Below are 22,333 nucleotides of genomic sequence, written 5' to 3'. Positions count from 1 at the left end.
TCCATATGTATTTACGCATTTATAATTTGTTAATTCATGGTGTAGATATGAAATAACATATGTTAAATAAAAACTAAAATGTTTTACGAATTATTCTTTACAAAAAAAAAATGTTTCCGGTGACGTACATTATATTAGCGGTGTGGCGACTGGGTCTGTATTCACTCACGTGGGTTCGTTCAAGGTTGTATAAACTGTAGCGATGTTACTGTTCTTTTAACATATTTTGCTGTTTTTTATAATAATGTACAAGCTTTTAGGATCATCGGCATTTCAATTCTACACTCGTACGTGCTTAAAACATGTTTTAAGACCGCAGCTGTCAAGGGAACATGAAGGGGTGTTTCTGCTTCCACGGTCATTTGTTTCCAGCTTTACATCAAAGAACTGGGCAACCCATCTGGGTACAAAACAGAGGTGCAGATCATGCAAAAGTTTGAGATGTTACAGCACTCATAAAGGAGCAAGAAAACCGGCATCAAACCCACCAAAGGAGTCATACACTTTAGTGGAGCCACAAAAACAAGAACAATTTGTCTTCCCTGACTTTGATGAACCAGTAGACAATAAAGATGATGAACTGCCAGATCGTCTTCATTTGCATGATCTCACAAGCAATGCTGAAGCAAAGCCAGTGCATGAAAAACACAGCAATTACATGCCCCTCAGAGGACTGGAAATGCAAATGAAACATTTAAAGGGCTCTGCAAAGTCTGAGGAAAACTCTTTGATTGAGTTCCACGATGAAGGATTCCCACTGGAAAGATGCACCAAGTTAAAGAAGGTTAAAAAGCAGCAAAAGATCTATGGCACTCCTGATGTGGACGTGGCAGTCAGTGATACCGGTTGCTCTGGCTGTGGGGCACTCTTGCACTGTACGGACCCTGAAATCCCAGGTTACCTGCCGAGTGAGAAATTCAAAGTGTTAGTTGAAGAGGACCAACTGAAAAAGGCAATATGTCAGAGATGCTATTTAATCAATCACCACCAGAAAGCTTTGAACGTCACCATGTCTAAAGAGGAGTACAGAGCGATTGTCAAGAGAATTAAATCGGAGAAGGCTTTGGTGCTGCTGATAGTGGATCTTCTGGATCTCCCTGACTCCATCATACCAGACCTTCCGGAGCTTGTTGGGAAGAATAAGCACATTGTGATTTTAGGAAACAAAATAGACTTGTTGCCGGGAGATGCTGAGAATTACCTGCAGCGTATCAAACGCCAGCTGAAGGCATACTGTGAAAACATGGGAATTTCTACACGTGATACCAAAGACATTCACCTCATCAGTGCCAAAACAGGATATGGTATAGAAAAACTTATAACAGGACTGCAGTCAACCTGGAAGTACAAAGGAGATGTGTATTTGGTCGGGACAGCCAATGCTGGCAAATCCACGCTGTTTAACACTCTACTGGAATCTGATTATTGCAAATCCAGAGCCTCAGATGTGATCCATAAAGCTACTATATCTCCATGGCCGGGTAAGATATTGCGTTCAAGATAAGTGGTTTTACCAGAATGAAAGGGATCATACAAATTCAACGTGTTATTGTTTATTTAGTACTGACCTGAATAAGATATTACACATAAGAGACAAAGTCAGTAGTTTACATACGCTTGGTTCTTAATACTGTGTTGTTACCTGAATGATCCACAGCTTTTTTTTTTTTTGTTTCGTGATAGTTGTTCATGAGTCCCTTGTTTGTCCTGAACAGTTAAACTGCCCACTGTTCTTTAGAAAAATCCCAACTCTATGCAACTATTACAGAAGGTTCAAACACTCACTGATGCTCCAGAAGGAAAAACAATGCATTAAGAGCCAGGGATGAAAACTTTTGAACAGGGCGAAGATGTGTACATTTTTCAGTTTTTTTTTTTCATGTAGTACTGCCCTTTAAGCTACAGAAGATACTTTTTTTCCCAGAAGACAAAATAAGGGTAAATTAGAGAATTTGTGAGACCTGAAAGATTTTTCTGAACAGCGGGCATTTTAACTGTTCAGGACAAACAAGGGATTCATTAACAACTATCACTAAACAAAAAAAAGAAACAGCTGTGGATCATTCAGGTAACAACACAGTATTAAGAATCAAGTGTATGTAAACTTTTGAACAAGGTCATTTTTAAAAATTCAACTATTATTATTTTCACTTGTGGACTATCTGTACATGTCTTTTATGTGAAATATCTTATTCAGGCCAGTACTAAATAAAAAAAAAACATGCATTTTGTATGATCCTCTTATTTTGCTAAAATAATTTACATTTTGCAGATTCTGCAAGGTGTATGTAAACTTTTGACCTCAGCTGTATCTATATATAAATGAAATGCATTATGTAGACTAAATACATTTTTGCAATCCGGTTATACAAATACATTACTGGTCAAAAGTTTGAAATAATTATGGTTTTTAATCCCTTTCAAAATTATTCTAATATGTTGATTTGATGCACAAAAAAACATTACTTATTATCAGTGTTGAAAACAGTTCTTGATGATAAATAATTTTGTAGAAACTGGGACACCATTTCCAAAAAATACTGCATGTGACACTGAAGACCTGAGTTATGCTGCTGAAAATTCTGTTTTGAATCAGAGAAATAAATTACATTTTGCAATATATTGAAACATCTTTCATGTGAAATAAAACGGTTCCTTTAAAGATTATAACGTTTCACAGTATTATTGTCTTTACTGTGTTTTTGAGCAAATAAACACATTCTTAGTGAGTGTAAGAAAACATTAAAAAAGCAATTCCAAATTTTTAACCAGCAGTGTGTATAAGAGAGAAATGTTTCAAGGATTAAAACAAGAACAAAGAGCTTTTTATGTATCATGCTTGACCATTTTAGGCATTTCAGAATGTGTTGTGCAGTCCTGAATGATTAAATCATGATTAAAAACACATTTATCTGTCCAATGTAAATCTAGGAACAACATTAAATCTGCTAAAGTTTCCCATCATCAACCCGACTCCCTACCGGATGTTCAGACGGGCGGAGAGACTAAAACAGGCGTCTCATTTGACAGAGGACGACATGAATCCTGAAGAGCTGAAGAGAATCATACAGTTCAGCAAGCAGGGATATTTAGTTGGTAAGTTTGCAAGTTTTTTCTTTTAAGAATCCACGATATATCTATTCCATACTGGCTATCAACTGATATTAGAGATTTTAATTTATCTGTATCAGCTGATATTGGCTATTTAAATGGGTTATTCTTTATTAAATCAACCAAATTTCAGAAACTACAATTTTTGATTTTGTTAATATTTATTCTGAAGAAAAATAAACATGTATAGTGATGAAAGCCAAAATATTAAATGTCATGGAAATATATTTACTGAGTAATCCACTGTTTTGTAAAGGGGGGTCAAAATTGACAATTTTCACCTGGGATTCAGAACCCAATTACAGGAGGGTAAAAATGACTTCAGAACAATGGCAGCATCATGTTACTTTTACACAGAGATTGGTTGGTCTGTTAGTAAAAGCTGTTTACTTTAGTATCTCTGTTGCATTATGTGCCAATGTTGACCATTCAAAAAGGAGAAAAAAGCACCTTTTTTCAGGTTCTTCCTCAAAATAGGTGCATGCCTGTAACTCAAGAATTATTAAATAAATCTTAATGTCCTTTTAGATTTGGGGTACTAACAAACATTCTTTTTGCCATCTTAATTTTTACGACCCTATATGGTTCAGTTCCAGAGATATTGTGATTTCAATGTGGCTCCAGGAGTAAATGACTAATTTGGACATACAGTGCCTTGCAAAAGTATTCATACCCCTTCATTTTTTTCATGTTTTGTTGCAGCATTATGTTAAACTGCTTTCAATTAGTTTTTCCCCACATCAATTTACACTCCATACACCATAATAATGACAAAGCAAAATTTTTTACAAATTTATTAAAAATAAAACACTGAAATAAGTACATTGCATAAGTATTAATACTAGTGGTGGGCATAGATTAATTTTTTTAATCTAGATTAATCTAGATTAAATCTTGAAATTAATCTAGATTAATCTAGATTAAAATGGCTAATTTGAATTATGCTGAAGGCATTCAGAATATGTGTGCTACCCAAATAATGACTAAAATTAAGTCTTTGAGAACGGGTTTCTCAAGCCAGGTGGCGCATTAGACCAGGCGCTCATCTCCTGTTTCCAAAATGCATTACAAACTGCTTGACAATTGCATTTACAACACAATTAACTATACAAACTTGTGTAACCAAGTACTTCTGCGCAAAAGGCTGTACGACGTGCGCGTTCCAGTAAAATACACAGGCGCGCGGGTATGGATTATGTGATGATGCGTGCATCTTCCAATAAACTGCGTTGCTTTTAGAAGCGTCAATTCAGTTGTTGCATATAGTTTAATGTCTTTATTTCGGGATTATCAAAGTAAATTATAACTCAAATTTGAGATTTTACTGGGGCACAGCAGATTTTCACTGGGGCACGTGCCCCAGTAAAAAGGGTCTAGCAACGCACGCACCTGCCCTGAAGCGGCTTCATAACTGCATCCATGTCTGCGCGTCTCATTTGATGTGGTCATTTCACAGAAGTTGAAGACTCGTTCTCGCCCCCTACAGTGCAATTCAACTAGGTATACGTCATCCGCGCTAAAATATCAAAGTGAAAGTCATCATATCTTGCGTAGTTTAGACCCAGCTCCCAACCCAACTTTGAGAATAGATTAACGGCGATATTTTTTTTATCGCGCGATATGAGTCTCACGTTAACGCAGCACGTTAACGCCGATAACGGCCCACCACTAATTAATACCCTTAACTCAGTACATAGTTGAAGCACCTTTACAGCCTCAAGTCTTTTTGGGTATGATGTGACAAGCTTTGCACATCTGCATTTGGAAATTATCTGCCATTCTTTGCCTCACCTTTTCACTTCTCAAGCTCTGTCAGCTTGGATGAGGGCTGGCAGACATTTTCTAGAGTCCTAGTTGTTCCAGTCGTCTTCCATTATGGATAATGCTTCTGTGAACCTTCATTGCAGCAGATTTTTTTCTGAACTCTTCCCTAGATCATTGCCTTAACGCAAGTCTGTCACTGAGCTCTACAGGCAGTTATCTTGACCTCAGGACTGGTTTTTGCTCTGATATGCATTTTCAGCTGTTAGACCTTTTCTGAGAGGTGTGTGCCTTTCTAAAACATACTCATTCAAATGAATTTGCCACAGTTTAACTCCACTCGAAGTGTAGTAACATCTAGAAGCAATATGAATGCTCCTGAGCTAAATTTCGAGTGTCCCAGAAAAGGGTATGAATACTTATGCAACGGATCTTTTCAGTTTTTTATTTCTAATAAATTTGCAAAGTTGTTACAAACCTGTTTTGTGCTTTGTCATTATGGTGTATGAGATGTAGATTGATGTGGAAAAAAAGTAATTTAAAGCAGTTTAACATAATGCTGCAACAAAACAAAATGTGAAAAAAATGAAGGGGTATGAATACTTTTGCGAGGCTCTGTATTTTGAGTGGTCAATAACCATATGTGGGTCACTTTGCATGCAAATGATGAACAAATAATGTTGAAACTAGAAATGTTTTCTTCCATCAAAACAACTGCATTGAACATACCTGTCTGAGTGCCATAACTACTCTTTTTCCAAAGTTTTCTTGCCTGTAACTCAAGAAATATGGAAAATATTGCAATATGATTTTAGATTCTTTACTTTCAAGGGCCTATTTTATTCCATCCGAGAAATATGGGGATTTCAATGCAGCTTCATATTCAGATAGTAGAATATTACACATTTTCAGTGGTCAGATAATAAATGTTGTTTTTAATATTAGGCCTATTTCATTTTTGTAGGTCACATTGGGAGGACATTCCAAGCAAATCAGCCGCCCAAGAACAAACTTGTGGAATTTGATCCTGACAGTCTGAGCTTTGGAGAAAACCTGGAGGAGGATGTTAAAAAGGATCCATTCTTGGACTCCTCCACAGATGCAGAGCTCACCTACAATGAAATCAAAGATGCACACTGGTTTTATGACACCCCAGGCATAATGAAAGAACATGATGTGAGTCTCGCTATTCAAACTGTACTCACATAATGTGATATAATTATGTTCTTAATTACAATAATTAAAAATGTAACTTTCCAGGTTCTCAGCCTGTTGAATGAGCAGGAGGTGAAGCTGGTGGTTCCTACACAGGCCATTACGCCCAGAACCTTTATAATGAACCCTGGTATGGTTCTATTTTTAGGGGCTCTGGCACGCATTGATTATTTGGAGGTAAGAGTCCATTTGACATATGGAAAGTTAATCTTTTTCTGTATCTGTCCCACACTAAGATGGCTCTTTTACTCTTTCTAGGGGAAAAGCTCATGCTGGTTAACAGTTGTTGCTTCAAATCGCATCCCGGTTCATATCACCAGTTTGGACAAGGCTGATGCAATCTACCAAAAACATGCTGGGAATATCCTTCTTGCAGTATGTTTAAATAAATAAATTTGTATTTTAACAGCAGTCAGTACTCTAATCTTCAGAAATCATTATAATATGCTGATTTGGTGCTCCAGAAACATTTATGATCAGTGTTGAAAACAGTTGTTCTACATTGTTTTGTGCCCAAGGTCCCATCTGGTGGTGAGGAGCGTATGAAAACTTATCCACCACTTATTGCTCAAGACTTTGAACTTCAGGGGCAGGGCTGCAACACCGCAATCACTGACATCAAGATCTCATCAGCAGGTGATTTACACCACCAGGCAAAAGTTTTTGAACTGTAAATTGTTTTTAAAGAAGTCTCTTCTGCTCATCAAGCCTGCATTAATTTGATCCAAAGTACAGCAAAAACAGGAACATTTTAAAATAACTGTTTCCTATTTTAATATATTTTAAAATGTAATTTAATCCTGTGATTTCAAAGTTTAATTTTTTTAATCATTAGTGTGTGGGGTAAAAGGCCCCCTTGTTATACATTTATACAATTTTTAAACAAAATAAATGACTTGTATGATTTATTTTCACACAAAATCTGTTGCTCTATAAATGTTCTATACAAACATATTTATTTTTCTGCAATCATACATTTTGGGAACAGTGAAAAGCAAATTTTTTTACCCTATATTTAAAGAAACTTAAATTTATGTCAATTTTTTTTGTTTTTCAGGCTGGGTTGCTGTGACAGCAGACAAAGAAGATCAGCTGTTGTTGAGGACTCACGCCCCTGAAGCAGCAGGAGTATGTTTGCGCACCCCGCCTTTACTGCCCCACGTCGTGAATCTGAAAGGACAGAGAATCAACAAAACTCCCACCTACAAGACGAGAAAGCCACAGACGTTAGTAGATTCCAGTCTGTCTGTGAAAGCTGCTGAGAGGCTCAAAGTGAAAAGGAAAACCTAAAGTGTACCATTTCTCTTAATATCTCAGAAGCATTTGGACTTCAAAATATTGTTCTAACTAAACTGAATGTATGCTACAAATACAGTTTCTATTATATATGTATTGTTTTTATACTAAAATGTCTAAATAAATATACAGTTGAGGTCAAAAGTTTACATACACCTTGCAAAATGGATTTTTTTTTTTTACCAAAATAAGAGGGATCATGCAAAATGCATGTTTTTTTTTTATTTAGTACTGACCTGAATAGGATATTTCACATAAAAGATGTGTAGATATAGTGTTATATTTATCAATTCAATTTATGATTTTATATTGATAATCAGGGTAAATTTAAGTAATTTTGTCTTCTGGGAGACATGTAATTATCTTTAAAAAATCTTAATTCTGTTCAAAAGTTTTCACCCCCCAGCTTTTAATGCATAATTTTTCCTTCCGAAGCATCAGTGAGCGTTTGAACCTTCTGTAATATTTGCATAGGAGTCCCTCAGTTGTCCTCAGTGTGAAAAAGATGGCTCTCAAAATCATAGTCATTGTTGGAAAGGGTTCAACTACACAAAAATCCTGAAAAAACATTGTGTTACCTGAAGAATTCTGAAGAAAAGCAAATAGTTTAAATGTTCAGGACAAACAAGGAACTCAAAAAAAAAAAAAAAAAAAAAAAAGCTGTGGATAATTCAGGTAACAACACAGTATTAAGAATCAAGTGTATTGTAAACTTTTGAACAGGGTCATTTTTATAAATTCAACTATTATTTTCTCTTGTGGATTATATGGAAATGTCTTATGTGAACTATACCTAATTCAGGTCAGTAATAAAAACATATCGTGCATTATGATTGGTAAAATCAAGGAGTATGCAAACCTTTGGTCTCAACTGTATATTCTGACATTTAAATGGCTTTCAAATAAAATAAAAAAAATCTGTGGCAAGATTTTTTTATTGAAACATCTCGAGCTAAACATACAGATCACATAGTAAACAGATAATTCATAAAAAGCCAAATCAAGGGGACAACATAACATTTCAACTAATAGAATTTGACTACTTTCACTATGAAATGGAAAAAGACAGTCACACACTTGATTACAAAGATGGATAAATGGCACAATCTGAGTTGTGAATTGGCAACATGCTATTCTAAAGAAGAAAAGCAAAAAAGCAGTGCTTAATGCAAAAAAAAGTGATAAAGGACAAATTTACAGTGATAAAGTATCTAACCGTCCAAGAGTGCAGTTTTTCAGGGGTGCTGGGGTACATGTGGATAGTAAGTTTTCTAGTTTTCCTTTTGAGTCCTCTGGTTTTGCCCCACAAACTCTACCAACAACACCTAGCTTTGGTGATATCTCCAAAAATTCAATATTGCACGTAATGCGCTAAAGGCAAGTTATTTCTATAACTTTTCTCTTACAGTATTTTTTTCTTTTTAGACAAAATAACAAGCCAAATTAACTAACATACAAGGGTTGTGGCAACAACACATTCACACTCATACAGAAAAAACAAAGTCAGTTGAATATGATTACATACACTTTGGATAAACAGATTTTCCATACAGATAATCAATTTGATATGTGAAAGGGAATGTTGCTCGGGTAAAATACACAGAAAAGACAAGCCGTTCTTTCATTCGAAGGTAAATGAGATCTAAATATCTGAGAAATGGATTAAAATGCTCAAATTGATTGTCTGAGGCACTGAAGAGCAAATAAGAAAGAAATATGTACAGTTTATATACAGACATAAGCAACAAAATCTTTGGACTGAGCATGAAATTGAACTATTTCCAGAAAATCAACAGATAAAAGATTAATCTACAAACTCAAGAAGTATGTCAAATGTACAATGAAAGAAAAGAACCTACTATTCTGCAAACATTACAAACTACGCTTCTTTCCTTAAAAGGCAGAGCAAGTGTAATCAAAGAAAGACCTCTAGGAAGTGTACAGAAATGTTTAGCTTATGTGAAACAGAGCCTCAAAGGTAAGATTATGGTTAGTTGTCAAGTGCTCTCTAAACTGTAAAAGGGAACAAAGGAACGGTTGAATACAATGACATTAGCCAGCTTTAAACACACACTCCGTCTCTTGCTGACCAGAGATGGAGGCGCTTCAGTGGAGTGGAACAGCACAAAGACACTGAAAGCCCCATTATCTTCAGGGCCATTCAGCGCTGGACCACCTGGGTCTGACTAATCTGAGCTCTCCGCAGGGATTGAGGGAGAAAGTGTACTTGCTTTCAGAGCAGTTCTCCTTTTTGTTGCTTTCGAGTAGTGTAACAATAAACACAGGACGATCATTTCGTCATGGAGCACATGACTAAGCAAGGATTCAGTTCGTTTGGACTCAACAATAGGATCCTACCACAAGTTGACAATGGATTTCATTTTCTAAATTGAAAGAATACTGTGGTAAATCGTTATAGCAAGCTAAAAACTAGAAGGCATGAGCTGTAAAGCCAACAAGAACAACAAAAACCTAATTTTTATTACTTGTACAAGCGTTGTTCAGTTCCAAGTCTAGGAGACCCTCATAAAAAGTTGCCCTTTTCCATACAAGATACCCCTCACTTGTCACCCTGAGCCGCCCCCTCTAGGTAATACACATTTACTAAATGCCGGTTCAAGTGGCGACGGTAGTCCATCTCCAAAGAGAAGGTACGATCACAGAAGATACATGTGTGACTGAGCAGTTTAGTTGGAGATGGAAGCTCTTCTGTTGGCGTCTCTGGAAGTTTCTCTCCACCTTCGGTGGCAGCAGCCAGTCCGTTAAGACCAGAGTCATAGCTTCCTTCAGAGGCACTATCGCTGATGTCACTTCCACCATCGTTACTGTGGATACCTTCGTCATCCTCTGCGTCAGTGGATTTGTGAGCGAGTGGACCAGGAAGTTCTAAAGTTGGGCTGAAGACAGGCTGCTGTTGGCTAAAACCCGGAGAGGTCTCACTATCAGTAGGCGAAGGCATCTCACTTCCGCTGTCTACATCTGGGATTTCTTTTGGTTCTTGTGAGACCTTGTTCTCGATTTCTTTAGGTTGCTCAGAGACTGGATCTTGGGGTTGGCATGGAGCTGTGAGTTCCTCCACAACAGATGCAGTCTCGTTTTCGCTGGTCACTATCGTAGGTGTCTGCTCTTGTGTTTGGTCCTTCAGTTGTTTTTCAGTTTCTGGAGGGCTTGGCTTCTCGGGGACTTCATTGGACTTCTCAGGTTCTTTGACACACGTCTCAGGTTTGTTCACACTTGTCTCAGCACTCTCGGCTTTGCTCTTCATAGCCTGCAGGACCTCAGGTATTGTGCGATTTCTTTCTGGAGCACCAGAACTTGTTGATGAGTTGGCTGAATCCTTTGTTGCACGCTTGACCCGCTTTGAAGAACAGCTTGGTTCTGAAGAATCAGTCGCAGGTACGTTCACTTTCTCTGCTTTTCTTTTAACAGGTTTAGTCCTTACTACTTGCGTTGCTTCTGTACTCTGGGAATCTTTTTCACTGTTGGCCTTTGACAATTTTGTCTGCCTTTTACTTGGTTTCTTGGGTTGAGATTTCTTGCATTCCTTGGCACTTTCTTTCTGTACAGTCTCCTTCACTTTCTCATTCAGCAATCTGTTTTCTTTTTCTAGCCGCTCTCTTTCCTCTTTGCCATTTTGCTGCTGCTGTTTATCTAGAAGGTCTTTCTCTGGTCTTTCTTTGTTTAAGTCTAACCTTTGCTCCTCAACTATGGGTTGATGCTTCGCAATAACTTCCTTCAATGGCTTCTCTTTCTTAGGACGACCTTTTGTTACTTTCTCTACAGATTTGGGGGATTTTTCTACCTTCTTCATTTCCTTTTTACTAGCTTGTTTGTCATTGCAGCCCTCTGTTTGTGCCACGGTGATGTTCGCCAAAGTCTTTCCTTTAACCTTCTTACTGTTTTTCTCTTTTCCCTCATTTTTCGAGATGGTCTTTTTCTCTGCAGTTTGCTGTGTTGTCTTTCCAGATTTTTCTTTCACAGCGACATCTGGGCTTTTCTTCGCAGTCTTGTCAGTCAGCTCTGTCTCCACAGCAGGGGTGGGTTTAGTGGACTTCTTAATAGAGAGGTTGATGGGACCTGATTCAACATCATCCAATTCTCCCAACTGCTTGTCCTCACTTCGCCTTGATTCAGACTGGTCTGTCGCAAGCTTATTTGGTGAAATCTCATCAGTGTCAGTCCTCTTCACACGAAGCCTTACCTTGGATACATCCATTGAGATATCAGTGCATCCTGGGTGTCTAGACTTAATGTGATACTGCAAGTTACACTTCTTGGATGCAGCGTACTTGCAAACCGGGCAAAGAAACTGGCGAGGGTTGACATGGAGCTCGACATGCTTTTTAAAGTTGCTGCGGTCGGCTGTCTTGTATTGGCAGTAGGGGCAGCTTAGGGGCTTGGGCCCATTGTGGACCTGTCTGGCATGGCGGGTCACCTCGTGCTGGTTGGCTGCCAGGTAGCTGCAGTTGTCACATTTGAAAGGCCTCTCACCTATTCCAGACAGACCATAAGGAGAAGGTCAAGACTGAACAATGAATCTTTTATTTCAACATTTTGAGAGAAACACAGACACAAGTCTCATGCGGGGGAAGACAGGCAAACACATCACAATACAGAATCACATTCTAATTCACTCTGTATACCAAGAACCATGTACCATTTTATCCAAAGCCATCTGGCTCCACGGAGTGCAACAAAAGAGAGAAACGTCATTAACAAGATGAAAACACAGGCCTGGAGTACATTTGCTCTGTCACAAAAACCAGAGAGCTTGCTTACAGAGGCAAAATAGTCAATGTTAATTATTTTACCAAAATAAGAGGCATCATTCAAAATGCATGCTATTTTTTTATTTAGTACTGACCTGAATATGATATTTCATATAAAAGACATTTACATGTAGCCCACAAGAGAAAATAATTGATAAAAATGACCCAGTTCACAAGTTTGCATACACTTGATTCTTAATGCTGTGTTGTTACCTGAATGATCCACAGCTTTTTTTTTTTTTTTTGTTAAGTGATAGTTGATCATGAGTGCCTTGTTTGTCCTGAACAATTAAACTGCCTGCTGTTCTTCAGAAAAATCGTTCAGATCCCACAAATTTTGTGTTTTTTCAGCATTTTTGTGTATTTGAACCCTTTCCAACATTGACTGACACATATGCAACTATTACAGAAGATTCAAATGCTCACTGATGCTTTAAAAGGTAAAACAATGCATTATGAGCCAGGGGTGTAAACTTGTGAAAGGAATGAAGATGTGTACATTTTTCTTGTTTTGCCTAAATATCTTTTTTTCAGAAGAGTTAAATTTACCCTGATCTTTAAATTCAAAAAGGCTCCTAATGCATTGTCTTTCCTTCTGAAGCATTAGTGAGCATTTGAACCTTCTGTAATAGTTGCATACAGTCATTGGAAAGGGTTGGAAAGTTTGTGGTACCTGAAGGATTTTTCTGAAGAACAGCAGGAAGTTTAACTGTTCAGGACAAACAAGAGTCTTATGAACAACTATCACAAAACAAAACACAGCTGTGGATTATTCAAGTAAAAACACAGTATTAAAAATCGAGTGTATGTAAAATTTTGAACAGGGTCAATTTTTATAAATTCAACTATTACTTTCTATTGTGGACTATATGTAAACATACTTTATGTGAAATATATTATTCAGGTCAGTAATAAATAAATAAAAAAAAACATGCATTTTGTAATGATCCCTCTTATTTTGGTAAAAAATAATTAACATTTTGCAGATTTTGCAAGGTGCATGTAACCTTTTGACCTAAACTGTAATTACCTTAGTTGTTATTGGCTAAATCTATTGAAATTTTGCAAGTCTTGGAAAAAGGCAGCTTCAGTAGGTTTTGGAACAGATTTCAAAATATGTACTGGAATTTAATAAACTACTTTATGAATCCTAAAATTCTCAATCAATTTCAGCATAAGAATATTTCAAAAGACTGACAAGAGACTCACCTGAATGGGTTCGCATATGTCTGGTGAGATGAGTTTTTTGGGAACTGGAGTAGTCACAGTATATGCACTGGAACGGACGCTCACCTAAAAGTGAATCAAATAAATAAATAAAATTGTTCACAGAGATTTCTAATTATATAAATGTAAACTGAATCATTGTAATTTAATAATGAATTGAGACTTAATTGAACATTTTTGTACCAGTGTGGGTCCGGATGTGCTGTATGTAGTTATTTTTGCGGTCCGAAAAATACGAGCACTGGTTGCAGGTGAAAAGCTTGCTGGGAAAATGATTCCTCAGATGTTTCTTCCAGTGATACTGACTGATGGTGGTATAAGCACAAATGGTGCACTTGAATACTCTCTGGTCTTCACCCTCTTTAGTATGATGCTTAAGATGTGCCATGTAGTGGTCGTAACGGTTGGTGTTGTATCCACAGCGCTCACAGCGGATCACGCCTTTGGAGTTACTCAAATTTTCACTATTCTCTGGGTTCGGTGTCTGAGATTGGACTGACTCACTGGCAAGATCGTCGTCAGAGTCATTTCCGCCATTTACCACAGTCATTTTCTTGGCGCCGTGAACGCGGATATGGTGAATGAAGTCCTCCTCGTTCTCAGCCTGGTACTGGCAGGGTTTACAAAAGAAAGGCTTCTTCTTTTTTTTGTTAGATTCGAAGATGACAACCGGCGTGCGTTTACGTTTTTCAGTAGGTGAGGATTCAGATGGGGTCTTTTCTGACGGGTTTGAGAGGTCTTCCACTCGTTCCATTTCAACCTGCTCTATCACTCTTTCTGTCACCTCTGGCTCAACCCGAGTGGCGTGTTCAGCATATGTGCCCTCGGACATCTCCGAATTGTCAAGGCTGTACCTGATAACACCCTCTTCCTCGCTGTCAGAGTAGTTGTTGCATCCAACCGTCTTGAGCTCAACCATTTGTTTCTCTTCTGCATTGTAGTCTGAAGAGGACGTCTCTGATGAGACCACCACATTAGCTAACATCACCAGCTGAGGGGCGGCCACATCATTCCGAGGCAGCTCAGGAAGGTCGTGGCCCACCTCTGGTAGTGGGATGCCTACAGGCATGTAGATACCAGCAGTTGCTGGATACACTGTCTGAGCAGACATGCTCGACCAGCTGAAATACAAAAAGAAACACTGATTTTAGTGCCACTGAAAATAGAATTGGCAACTTTAATTGTAAATTATATTAAAGGGGACCTATTATGCAAAAATCACTTTTATAAGATGTTTGAACACAGTTGTGTGGCCGCAGTGTGTAAAAACAACCAGACTATAATGGCAAAAATTCACCCACTCATTTTTTATAATCCCAATAAATCATAAACAGGTCTCTCTGAGCACACGATCTCTGCCCTTTTAGCATAGACACAGCCTTGAGTAAGAAGCAACAGTCCACCATTACTGTTTTCTTGCTGTAGCTGCTGGAGATATACAATGTCAGCACCAAAGAGGCATTACAAGTGTTGTTTTTTAGGACGCACCAATGAACATAGCAGTCTCCAAAGACTCCTTCTATCTGCTGAGAACACTATGGTTACATTTTAATTTCCACGTCCTGGAAAAAAATGGTAGTCCTATATGTTTGTACCAATCATTTTACACTGGACTGCCTCACAAATGAGGATCAGTTCAACACAGGATTTTTTACTAAGGTTAATTCTGATCAATACCAACACTTTGTGTGTGAACGTCAGCTTCATTCAAAGTATCACAGCACTCTGTAAGGCTAATGTTGCTAAAGCTACCATTGTCTCTGCCTGTTTTCACTGATGCTGCTTTCACGTGCTACCAGAATGATCATAAATGTGACCCTGGACCACAAAACCAGTCTTAAGTCACTGGGGTTTATTTGTAGCAATAGCTAAAAATACATTGTATGGGTCAAAATTATTGATTTTTCTTTTATGCCAAAAATCATTAGGAAATTAAGTAAAGATCATGTTCCCTGAAGATTTTTTGTAAAATTCCTACTATAAATATATCAAAAAGTAATTTTTGATTAGTAATATGCATTGTTAAGAACTTAATTTGGAGAACTTTAAAGGTGATTTTCTCAGTATTTTGATTTTTTTGCACCCTTAGATTCCAGATTTTCAAATAGATATATCTCGGCCAAATATTGTCCTATCCTAACAAACCATATATCAATAGAAAGCTTATTTATTGGGCTTTCGTATGATGTATAAATCTCAGTTTTGTAAAATTTTACCTTATGACTGGTTTTGTGGTCCAGGGTCACAAATAGGAATGTGGTAGTTAAAAATTGCATATGAAAGCAATGTGAAGTTGACCGCTTGAATTTATCGAGCTCATAATCACAAGTGGGACTTATAGAGTTTGTGGTAGCACACAAAGGCACCATGAGACCAGCTATGTCATTATTTTTAATCACACCATGCTCCCCATCAGGTATTTATTATGCACAGTGACTCTTAAACCGAGTAGTTTTCTGAGAGTTTCTGACTTTTCAGTGCGCAAGACTGTCCTGTTTTGTTTTTGCTGGCTCTTGAAGCTCCATCCTCTTCTGAAAAGGGGTCCGGTAGCACCAGCTCATTTTGCATTTAAAGGGACAAACAAAAACTATTAGTTTTGGCTCATACCATAAAAGTGGCAATTTTAACAAGATATAATTTATCTGTCATGTATTTTGAGCTAAAACTTCACATACATACTCTGGCCATATCAGAGGCATAAGGTGTGTTCACACTTGTCATATTTGGTTCGATTGCTCTGTTAGTGCGGCTCATTTGAGTAAGTGTGAACACTGCCATCCAAAACCCTGGTGCGCACCAAACAAGCGGACTGAGACCGCTAAAAAGATGGGTTTTGGTCCGCTTCCAAACAAACTCTGGTGCGGTTCGAATGAAATATACCAAAAACAGGACGTAATGACAAGATGCAACGTTATGCGACATGATTTCACGAAGGGAACAAGCGGTGTATCCTAAACAAAATGAGCAATGGGCAAACGTAGCATCGAGGAGGTACAGTGCCTTTTATAAACTCTTTGTGAGTTTGCAGGTGGTGAAAATTACATCATAGGCACGCAACAATGAGCGAACGCACCTTTTCCTTTTGTTTGGAGTGTTCAGTAAGTTCCGTCAAGAAATACATCATTCAACCTGAAGAATCAGGTTGTGAATCTATCACTATGCCTTTAGGTTCAAACCTTTAGGTTTGCTGTCAACAATGCCGGTCCAGACCAAATGAACCAAACTACAAGTGTTAACACACCCTTATTTTACATCTTGTAAAAAAGGGCATAGTCCGAAAAAGCAAAGTCCAAAAGGATGTGAGAACTGTGACATCTTCTCAAAGCAAGTCATCTGACTCTGACAAAACAAATATTATCATATACATGTATGATTAAATCCAAAGTAATCATTTTCTGAGAATGAGTATTACCTGAGAGCCAATCTCTGATTGATTAGCCCTACAAAGGATAAAGCAGATTGTTTGATTTCACACTCCCAAACACATTTAAATAAGAAACAAACAAAGCCTAAACCAACACATTTTTATAGTGCCAATAAATCACTTTGTTCTTTCTTGTATGAAGTCTATTAAAGCAATAAGCAGCTTTAACTCTGGGTTGTTTTAGGGAATTACAGCAGATCAGAGCTCCCAACCATGTATGGCAATGTTCCTCAAAAGTAATGATTCAATTCTTAAGGCATGACTTGTTTCATGCAATCTAAACGAGACAATCATGAAATATATACAGTAACAAAACACAATCAGTGTTTACTGAGTTGCATTATTTCAACCAAAACTTTGTGGAGCACATTTTCAGTGCACTGTGAAAACAATCATCACTTCCCACCTAAAAAACAACTCTTTAAAGACAAACAGCTCTATTTATTAAAACCTACACAATTCTAATTTAACACAAAATACTTATACTATAAATACTAGGCCTATAGAGTGTTTTCACAACGCGTTGTCAATCGGCCTTATTGGTGGCAATAAACATAAACAATGCATGTAAACTGAATGCAACTTGCATATTTTGCTAATTATTGCTGCTAAAAATGGTCAATTCTTGTCATGTTTTGGGCTGTACTATAGACTGCCAAAAGTTATACCAAATCAAGGAAAATAGTGCAAAAAAACTGAGGAACATAAGGTGTTTGTGATTGGCCAAACTGAACCAGGATATCCAGGGCAAGAATCTTGACAACATTCCTGTTTGTTATTATCATTTCCAGTCAGGTAAGTGAAATATTAGGCTAATATCTTAATTAATACTGCTCGTACGCATCTTTACCACCTATTTACTTTAGCTTGTCAAAATATTGCACCCTTGCTTGCTTACTAAGTCCTCCTCTTTATGATTTAGCAGCTTTCACATGTTTTTTCCAGCATAAATTAACAGAACAATGCATTCAGTTGTACATTAACCATGCAATTGTTTACATCTGAGTATTGCCAATATGGTTGACCAAATTGTGACGCAAGTGCAAACGTATTCATAAAGTTTTAGATTATTACTGAGTACTATAGTTCATGACATTTAGAGACATTTAAATAAATTCTAATTTAAAATACCAACTAAAAACTAAATATAGTCATACAACAGTATAATACTAGCCCTTAAAAATTTATAAAGGATACTACTTATATTCAAAACTGATATTTTTCGTATTTTGCTTGGATTGAGAGGTTAAATGAAATCTGTTCTAGTGTACAAAGTACGACCATGGCAAACAGAGCCATGCATGTGTGTGATCATGAGGGTATAAGGCCTGTGAGTTTTTCATGCTCTGAAATGTGTGTTCGGCCATTTTAAAACAGCACCACCAACTTCTACCAGTGGAGGAGGAAAAATATAGCCGATGTGTGAACTGAGGCAGCACGACATGAACGTTTCTTTAGACTAACTCATCAAATCAGCAAAGCACTAACAGTTTGTGCTAAAAAGCTCAAACGAGCTGTGTGAGAAAATATGGCTGCGTTAAATCAAAGTTGTGAAACTAGGAGTGAAAAACTTTGACCTTGTTGGACAGCTCCAAACACGAACCATCAGAATCAGACGAAGAGCGAGATACACATATTGCACGAAATATTAAAGACATACAATTTCACTACATGGAGTTTAACATGACTAAAAACAAAGACGTTCAAATAAAATCTCACAGAAATGTGATGATCAAAAGCTACCAAAAAGGATGTGATTTATTCTAAAAGCGATTGTAAAGTCATTGTCCAGTTTGAATAATCGTATAAAACCTCTATTCTAGTCAGAAAAAGTTGCGTTACGAACCTTCTTCAAGATGAAAAAAACTACTTTTCCGGAAACTGCATGCATGCAACAACACACACTACGCACGACAAGCCAACAAAGTTACACTTTTGACTCAACACAGTCGATCGAAGGTCATGATAAGGGTTTTACGTTTTATTTCTCATTAATTTTATCCACTTTTTGCACTTTTATTTTGGTCAGCGTGAGTGTGTTAGCCGTGGTCCTGATCTGATCTCTCTCCGTGCTGAAATCAGCCCTGGACAGCGCCTCTCCCTTTCAATGCAACCCTCCATTTTCACTCCACTTACTCAAACTTAGTTGGGCTCGTACGCGACACAAAACAACACAAAACCACACCCTAAGCAGCTTCGAACCCCACGGAACCAAACCTGTGAACTCACCAGCGATGTTCGCTCGTTGTTTGGCGATGTAGTTGTAGAAACAAGTTTCGGGAGAAGTTATTTCCAAACTCTCAAATCTGTCGAGGAAGTACGCGACGCTCACGCATTCCAACACATCGCTCTCGCGTAGCCCTCGCTGGGGAGGCGTGACGTCAGCGCGCTCGCTCACACAGTGCACGCTCGTGTTCTCGCGCTCTCAAAGTTTACTACTGTGTTTTGGTTTAGCGTGTAGAGTGGTAGAGACTGATTTTAACAAATAAACGAAAAATCGCGAAGATATTTTGAATGGGCACTGTTAGTGTAGTAGCCAACTTGTACAAGTTGTAGGCCTACTCATTGTTTTGTGTTTGTTAACTTCTAAAGCTACACGTGGCAAACAGACAACAGTAATGTTAAGCTGTGTTAAGGAATATTTTTACAGGACGATATTAGGCAGCTGAACTCACAGGATCAACACAAGTGCTTGGCTAACAACTAGTAACGATGGTGGGGGTGCTATTTATTTCTCTCCACACTTTTAACCATTCAGTTATTCTTAGCCATGTGGTGCTGTGGACAATTTAAAAAAAAAAACCATATTAACCTTAAATAACCTTAAAGTGTTTTTGTATAGTCTATATATACACACACAGTTTGAAGTCAAAAGTCTACATACACCTTGCAGAATCTGCAAAATGTTAATTGTTTTATTGAAATAAGAGGGATCATACAAAATGCATGTTATTTTTTATTTAGTACTAACCTGGGGGGTGTTCCATGAAACAAGTTTACCAAATAAGTCAGGCTTATTTCAGTTAGTCTGACTTATTTTGAGCCAAATCAAGTGACAATAAGTCAGACTAACTGAAATAAGCCTGACTTATTTGGTAAACTTGGTTTATGGAACACCTCCCTGGGATGTGTTTCCCAAAATAATTGTGTCCTTCTGATGCTTCAGAAGGAAAATGATGCATTACGAGCGAGGGGTGTAAACTTTTGAATTCAATGAGGATGTGTACATTTTTCTTATTTTGCCTAAATATCATATGTTTTTTATTTAGTACTGCCCTTCACAAGCTATAGAAGATACTTACATGTTCCCCAGAAGACAAAATAAGTTCAATTTACCCTGATTTTTTAAATTCAAAAAGTTTAGTTATCAAAGATGAATCTCAAAATCATACAGTCATTGTTGGAAAGGGTTCAAATATAGAAAAATGCAAAAAAAAAAAAAAAAAAAAAAACATTTTTGTGGGACCTGAAGGATTTTTCTGAAGAACAGTTGGCAGTTTACCTGTTCAGGACTAACAAGGGTCTCATGAACAATTGTCCCTAAAAGAACAAAAAAAACAACAACAACACAGCTGTGAATCATTCAGGTAAAACACAGTATTAACAATCAGGTGTATGTAAACTTTTGAACAGGGTCATTTTTTATCATTTCGACTATTGTTTTCTCTTGTGGACTATATGTAAATGTATTTAATGTGAAATATCATATTCAGGTCAGTAGTAAATAAAAAGTAACATGCATTTTGTATGATTCCTCTTATTTTGGAAAATAATTAACATTTTGCAGATTCTGCAAACTTTTGACTTCAACTGTAATTAAAAAAGTGACCTCTTCCTGGTTCCTAATTTCAAAAATCTTGCTGTAAAATAAAAATAAAAATAAATAAATGTGACCTTTTTCCTGGTTCGTTCATTTGACATTTCATATCTTTATCTTTAATATAAGTGTTTTATAACAACTAAATGTATTAATCTGCAATTAGCTGAACAATACAGCTGACCCTGACCCGGTGGTCTTTAGTCCGATAATTATTATTTATTTATTTTTAGAGATTTACAAAACGTATATATTAAATACAACGACTTTTATAGGATCACTTTTTTTTTAAACAAACAATTTCACTGATAAATGGAAAGCTTCATTTATGAAGAGCTTTTATGGAGAGTTTTTTTTTAAGGGCTATTAGAAGGTGCACTTTTTACCTTCAAAACAACTTCAACTGTTCAAGACGGTCTCAAATGGTCAAAGTTAAAGTATTGCCTATGTATATAAATGTGTATCAGATAAAAACTGCACAGTTACAACATAGTTGAGTGTCTGGAATGACGGTATGGAATTCCTGGTTGTGTTAAGCAAATGATCTACCAAGACAAGAATGATGTTCTGTTACGGCTTTTAACATGCTAAATCTAACTTAAGTAAACAAGCTCGGCAGGGGTATAGCAACGGTTTGTTTGCTATTCATTAAGTAAGGACACTCTTTTCATTGCCTGAAGTTTACATAGTTTAAAGGATGGATACCTCAGATGTTTGTTTAAACAGAAGAGAACCTGACAAGTTTTAGCTTTAAAATAAGAAACTGCCCATTCTGTATTTTGCTCATTTAAAGGGATAGTTCACCCCAAAATGAAAATCCTGTCATTAATTACTCACCCTCATGCCGTTCCAAACCCGTAAGGCCTTTGTTCATCTTCAGAACACAAATGAAGACATTTTTGATGAAATACAAGAGCTTTTTGACCCTGCATAGACAACAGCCTAAATACATTCAAGGCCCAGAAAGGTAGTAAGGACGATAAAATAGTCACATCAGTGGTTCATTGTATGAAGCTATGAAAATAAAAATATTAATTTTTAAAACAAATTTTCCCTTCCCACTTTAAATTCCTAAAGTTAGACTTTTGATGCCAGGGCCCTCTGGATTTTTAAAGACATCATGTATGTTAGAGTCCTTGTGAACTTATGAAAAAGCATGCTAATTGGAAGCATATAGGTGAAACACATGATATCATGAGGAAAGCCAATGGTTTTATTAGATAAAAATCTGGGTTATTTATTTGCCATATGAAACAGTTTTGCTCCATTAAAGACATGCCGTTTTATTTTCCAAACATGTTATATTTCTTGTGGCCACAAGGCTGCGCTGAACATCTACGTACGAAGCACAGACCATTCTGCATAAAAGAATGAAAGTAACAACCTTTGAAAATTATATTTCTAACTCAAACATAAGCAACCCATCTGTAAATTTTTTTTTTTTTTTTTACTAACTAATTTATTCCCACTGGTAATATTTATGACCAAAAGAGGTTTTTTAAAACAGTTACATTTTTTGTTCAGAGTTATCTTTTTTTTTTATTTGTCTCTCTGAAAATAATGTCCATGATGTTTCCATCAAAGAAACCATGTTTGGTACTGAATATGTAAAAAAAAACAATAGGGGCTATTAATCAATTAGTTTTTTTTTGTTTTGGTGTTTGGATGTACTAAAGAAGCTAAATTGAAAAACAGAAAAATAAAATATAATAC

At 36.9% G+C, this 22,333-nt stretch overlaps 3 protein-coding genes across 3 annotated transcripts in view; 2 read left to right on the top strand and 1 right to left on the bottom strand.

The window, feature by feature from the left end:
• Positions 1 to 22,333, top strand: part of igfbp7 (insulin-like growth factor binding protein 7) — a 380,063-nt gene that overhangs the window by 23,731 nt on the left and 333,999 nt on the right. The gene's annotated exons all lie outside the window — the stretch shown is intronic.
• Positions 154 to 8,305, top strand: noa1 (nitric oxide associated 1). The gene is made up of 7 exons (XM_073820369.1): positions 154 to 1,481; positions 2,932 to 3,096; positions 5,837 to 6,048; positions 6,133 to 6,264; positions 6,346 to 6,462; positions 6,606 to 6,723; positions 7,145 to 8,305. Exons 1-7 carry the CDS (start codon positions 245 to 247, stop codon positions 7,375 to 7,377), a joined length of 2,214 nt encoding a protein of 737 aa, XP_073676470.1. The 5' UTR covers positions 154 to 244; the 3' UTR covers positions 7,378 to 8,305.
• Positions 8,301 to 19,159, bottom strand: rest (RE1-silencing transcription factor). The gene is made up of 4 exons (XM_073820368.1): positions 19,033 to 19,159; positions 13,563 to 14,500; positions 13,362 to 13,445; positions 8,301 to 11,874 (listed from the first exon to the last, which is right to left on the bottom strand). Exons 2-4 carry the CDS (start codon positions 14,488 to 14,490, stop codon positions 9,944 to 9,946), a joined length of 2,943 nt encoding a protein of 980 aa, XP_073676469.1. The 5' UTR covers positions 14,491 to 14,500; positions 19,033 to 19,159; the 3' UTR covers positions 8,301 to 9,943.

Source organism: Garra rufa, chromosome 16, assembly GCF_049309525.1.
Source record: "Garra rufa chromosome 16, GarRuf1.0, whole genome shotgun sequence".
NCBI classification, from domain to species: domain Eukaryota; kingdom Metazoa; phylum Chordata; class Actinopteri; order Cypriniformes; family Cyprinidae; genus Garra; species Garra rufa.
Note: the sequence above shows the minus strand (reverse complement) of the source record. Positions and strands in the feature narration are given on the sequence as shown.